General features: G+C 42.5%; 1 protein-coding gene across 2 annotated transcripts in view; it reads right to left on the bottom strand.

The window, feature by feature from the left end:
* Trmt5 (tRNA methyltransferase 5) overlaps positions 1–5,647 on the bottom strand; it is an 11,768-nt gene that overhangs the window by 2,187 nt on the left and 3,934 nt on the right. For both annotated transcript variants that reach the window (XM_005343203.3, XM_026779410.1), the window contains exons 2-4: positions 4,137–4,792; positions 2,274–2,398; positions 249–900 (exon numbers count right to left, since the gene is read on the bottom strand). In XM_005343203.3, the coding sequence (XP_005343260.1) occupies positions 249–900; positions 2,274–2,398; positions 4,137–4,792 (1,433 nt within the window). The remainder of the gene's footprint in view (positions 1–248; positions 901–2,273; positions 2,399–4,136; positions 4,793–5,647) is intronic.

The following is a 5,647-nucleotide window of genomic DNA, read 5'->3' on the forward strand; positions in this document are numbered from 1 at the left end:
AAAAACCAAAAAAAAAAAAAAAAAAAACAAAAAACAAAAAAAACAAAAAAAAATTGCTGTGAATTAATTATTTTAACAAAACAAACCCATTAGACTAAACCACATACCATGCTAAAACTTGAGGAACTCTAAACTAAGTGGCAAGGTGTCACACACAAAATGACTGGAACCACTGTAATTTTCCCACTTCCAAATTCTACACATGCACACCCCACAACACACAGCTCCAGTCTGAAGAACTTGCTCACCTAGACTCAGGGCCCGGTTCCCGTAGAGTGTAGCAGCAGGAATCTGGAAGGTGATGCACAGCATTTCCTTGTTAGGGGCCACATTTCTCACAAGGTGAACTGAACTACTCTCCTCCAAGGAAATGCCTAACACAGCTCCAGCTTGCTGACAAACATCCTTAGCAGGATTGGCATCTTTGGAGAAACAGTAACAGTGCACTGTTGGGAGGCGCTCACTGCTGCACGGCTGCCCATCTAGAAGGGACTTGAAAACACTGAGAAATTCTATCGCCTTTGCGGGCAAGTTCATGACGAAGTGGACAGAGGGTTTTGCTTCGGCCGACGGTCCGAGCCGAAGCATCAGTTCTTCTCTGACTGGTCCCTGGAGGAAGTCTTTTCCATCCATGTTAAAGACTTTCACTTTTTGGTCAACTTTATTTAGTTTACAGTTGTGCAACAGCCATTTGTGAGACTCAGGATTGAGATCATTGGCAAATACGGTGCAGTTTTTCCTTGCTGCTGGAATGGCAAAGGGCCCAACCCCAGCAAAAACATCAAACAAGACATCTCCAGGATTGAGAAGTTCAGTGATCCGGCCGTGTTCTGTGGAAAGACGAGGGTTCCAATAGACTTTGGAGAAATCGAACTCGTACGTGTAGTTGTTTTCTCGAACCTGAAAAGGGTAGCATGTTTCAGGATTTAAAGTCTGTCCACTGAAACACTATAGGTTATGTATGCACACATGAGAATACACATGTAAATGTTACTATCACAGGAACAAATAACTTCACTTAAAAACATTTTGATTAGAATCCTGGTGTTTATACCATTCCCGCGGCCAGTTAATATCTTGCATTCACCTTTTCCATGAGAAAAGTCAGCTCTCCAAAGCCAAATAGTTGTTCCCATCCTAAAGGGCCATAAGTTGATTCCAATTCCCATGAGGAATGCTGTAGAGAGGCCAACCAACTGGCTTATGTTAGCAGATGAAGGATGAAAACAGCATGAAGCATCTGAACCTCCCTCTCACAGAGCACTTCATGCAGCAAGCAAAGGGAGGAGATATGTTAGAATTTGAGGTATCTATGTTTTTAGATGACAATTACTAAAATTTTACAAATTTCATGTCTATAAATTAGATATTTTAAGCCCCTTGTTTTATGAACAAAGAATCAAAGACCAGGGGGCTGGAGAGATGGCTCAGTGGTTAAGTGCATTGCCTGCTCTTCCAAAGGTCCTGAGTTCAATTCCCAGCAACCACATGGTGGCTGACAACCATCTGTAACGAGGTCTGGTACCCTCTTCAGGCCTGCACACAGACAGAATATTGTATGCATAATAAATAAATAAATAAATATAAAAAAATCAAAGACCAGAAAGTTCCTAAGTTGGACAAATCTGCTATGTCTTTCTTCTGTTTCCTGGGCCCTAATCTCATATTGGTATATTACCTTCTCCCCTCGGGCCACACCAGGTGCTTCTGGCCAGAGCTGGAAATGTTTAAGTGTCTACCCCCCCACACCCCAACCTCCTCCCCACACCCCGTGCCCCGACTGCCCAGGAATAACCCGGCAGGTGGATGTCTCAAGAACGACTTTGTACACACAGCTCCACAGTGTTTCTGTCACTGTCCATGGGCAATCCCTGCACTACAGAGAGCTAGGACTCTCTACTGATGGACTGCTCCACTAGCAAGATAGCAGGATTTAACGGAGTCCTCTTCCAGGCTGGAGAGCACACAAGTTGTGCAGTCTTTTTTTTTTTAATATTTATTATGTATACAATATTCTGTCTGTGTATATGTATGCAGGCCAGAAGAGGGCACCAGACCCTATTACAGATGGTTGTGAGCCACCATGTGGTTGCTGGGAATTGAACTCAGGACCTCTGGAAGAGCAGGCAATGCTCTTAACCGCTGAGCCATCTCTCCAGCCCCAAGTTGTGCAGTCTTACACAGCACTTCAACCCTGGGTAAATGAATATGTGCTGTCTGGACTCCGAGCACCAGTTGTCTGTTCACTCTGGGTTGGTGTTACGGCACAGTACCTTGGTCAGCATATTCTCCTCTCCAGACAACACCTCCATTTGGAAATTTCGGTATGTATTGTCAATATTGCTGGTTTTATTTACTGCAGAGGTGATTCCTGGGTTTTTGTCAATCATAACTTGACCTAAAAGTGAAAATTCATTGTATATACTGCTTATTGTTTGTGAAATTAAAATTAAAAATACTTAACAGAAATTAATTGCATTTTCTTTTGGCTTACAAATAAAAACTGTACTTGGTGTGTATAATTTTGCCTACAATTCTAAAAAACAAAGAGATAAGCTAATGACTGACAGCCATAGTACATAGAGTACGTATGGGCACCATTAAAATATTTTTTGAGGACTTGTGGTCTTTTCGTCAACATTTCAAAATTATGTAAAAATCTATATGCACTCATTTCATAAGGAAAGAATTGCAGCTGTAAGTTAGTAAAATGTACTGAATATAAATTCTCTGGAATACAATGAGAATTTCAGAACTCAGAATATGGTAAGATAATTAAACAATGGCTTGCTTACTGTGTTCAGCTTTAAATATCTGATCTCAATTAAAAAAAAATTTTTTTTAGAATTTGTACAATGAGTTTTGAGGCTATTAACTCCCCTCCCCAACTCCTCCCAGACCCATCCTCCTCCCCTTCCCACCCAACTTTGTGTCCTTTTTTCCCCCCATCCATCAAGTCCAAGTCCAGTTTGTGCTGCCCATAGTCACGGCTCTGTTGCCTTCCACTAACTTCTGAGACATAGAAGTTAATTTTAAATGAAATTAAAAACATTAAAAGTAATTCTAAAATTCCACAGCTAAAACTTAGGGCTTTGCACTTTATTTGGTAAGCCTGTTGAGCTGTATCTCAGGCCAGAGTGTTTTGTTTTTAACACCCTGTATACTTTACATAAAACTAAAAAGCAAGAATGGGCACAGAATGCTGTGCATTGGGGTAGGCAGGTACTACATGAAAACCCACATCTGACACCGCACCTAGTCCCTACTCACTGCTCACTGCTGTGCAGGAGCAGAGATGCAGAAAAGCATCCTCAAGTCCTAACCATGCAAAACACTAAATACTGCATTTTAAAACTGAGAATAATCCCCACAAGTTTTTTTTTTGGGGGGGGAGGGCGTTGGTTTTTTTGAGCCAGGGTTTCTCTGTAGCTTTGGAGCCTGTCCTGAAACTGGCTCTTGTAGACCAGGCTGGCCTCGAACTCACAGAGATCCGCCTGCCTCTGCCTCCCGAGTGCTGGGATTAAAAGTGTGCACCACCACCACCTGGCCCCCACAAGTCTTGAAAATTACTATATTAAAAGAGTACTAATCTACAGAATGCATGGACACTGAGTATTTATATAAAATATAATTTTGATTAGTCTTCTGTCTAAAGAATAAAGGCCTTGGGTCTCCATGTAGCTACAATAGTAGAGTGTACATTACTTCCCAGCTTCTCGGGAACACTTAGAGTGTTTTAAAGTGCTTCACATAAAGAGGAGGCTTAATTACCTGAATCAGCATATGAATGGCATGGTATATTTGACTCTAAAACACAGGAAGTTTTGAAACCTAGTGCTGAACATCGTCCCAAAGGCCTAATGGCTTTTTGGACCGAAAGAATTATGTTAAATACAGAACAGAGCTTTTCTGTGATGGGAGACCCAAAGTCTATGCCAATCCTGTGACTACGGAGAAGATATACCCAAAACGCTCTTCAAAAACATGGGTGGTGCTTACAATCTGGCTTCAAATTAAAACAAAACTACCTTGCTTCCGTAAGTTAGCATTTTCAAATAGAAACTTAAGCACTGAAATCAGAACTAATCTTTTCTTCTTCTTTTCCTAGAACATGAATCCGACTATAATACACCTACCAATCAAATGCTTGAACGGGAGCTGATGATCTCGGAGATTCAGGTGTGCAATGTGTCCAACCCTGCTGAACCCCGAGGTCACGTCTTGACCCTCGGGAAGCACAGCTCTCAAAATTTCCTCTGATTTAAAATTCTCGTAAGTTAGCTCCAAATTGTATTCGGACAGCTGTGGATTGACAGCAAGTTCTTCTAAAACACCGAGTTCTGTTTTCTCAAAGGAATCAACGGTCAGCATTTTGAAGGGATCCAACATGATCAGTCTAGTATCTCCATCATCAGGGTCTTCAATGACACGCTTTATGCCCGGACGCTGCAGAGCCACCCTCTTGAGGGCGCGCATCAACCTGTTGACTACTTCTTTTCTCACTTTGAGCACTGGGATGGACACCGTCTTTTTAAAAGCTGTTCTATCAAGTTCTGTCATTCCTCGCACCTTAGAGGGTGGGGAAAATAGTTCAGTATCTTTCACACTTGCTTCTATTTCTGGCATGGCCGAGAATCCTTGTCTTTGACCCAACCAAAAAATGCTAGGTGTTTTCCTAAGTCTCGGTACCAACGTCCTCCTTGTCAGTGCAGACAGAGATACTGATTCACTGGGGTGACACCATGCTCCTTGCAGAAGTCTTCTTGAGAATCCGAATGGCTTCCATAAGATTCTAGGAAGATTTGAAAAACACCATCAAACTACCTATGACGACATTCACAGAAGCTTTTGAGAATGAAAACATAAATTCTCTTTCAAATCACCTGAGAAAAAGCTAGAATGGCATGGGAAGACAGACTCTCCTGCTGGACGGTACAATCTTTGCCATTGGTTAAACAATAAATTTCCATCTTCAGTCCACTTGCCCTTGTAACAGAGGGACTAGTTGTCCAGCAACCTCCTATACTCAATGACCTCATTCACAGTTTCTATGGAACACATAGAATTGTGTGAAAGCTGAGAAAAGGGCACCTCTAAATGAAATGGCTACAACAGATGATGCCACCAATGGCAAAACTTCCTAGGATATTCTTATGGGCTGTTGTATCAGAAGCTATATTATGAAGTTTGTTTGTAAGCCAGGGAGTAAGTCAACCACCCAAAGTTATGTGGCTGTAAGCGGTTCAGCAAGGCTTAAGAGGTGGCTTGCCTAGCGTGCATGAAGCCTTGGGGTCTATCCCCAGCCTCACTTATATCATGGTGGTGCCTGCCTGTAATCTCAGCAATAGAGAGGCAGGAAGACTAAATGTTCAAGGTCAGCATTTGAGACCAAGTTCAAAAAACAAAATCCCTGCTCAAGAATGACCTTAAGAGCTGGGGATACAGCTCAGCTGGAAGAGTGTTTGCCTAGTATGCACACACAAACGCAGCATGGGCTTTCAGCATTGCAGGCCTCTGATCCCAGTACTCCACTCAGAAGGTGTAGAAATAGGAGCGGCGGGCTGCGTCCTGGCACCCGGCCGCCCACATGGCTAGCTCTACCCGAAATAATTACACGGACACTGTGTTCATTTAATCACCGCTTGGC

This window comes from Microtus ochrogaster, chromosome 1, assembly GCF_000317375.1.
Source record: "Microtus ochrogaster isolate Prairie Vole_2 chromosome 1, MicOch1.0, whole genome shotgun sequence".
NCBI lineage: Eukaryota > Metazoa > Chordata > Mammalia > Rodentia > Cricetidae > Microtus > Microtus ochrogaster.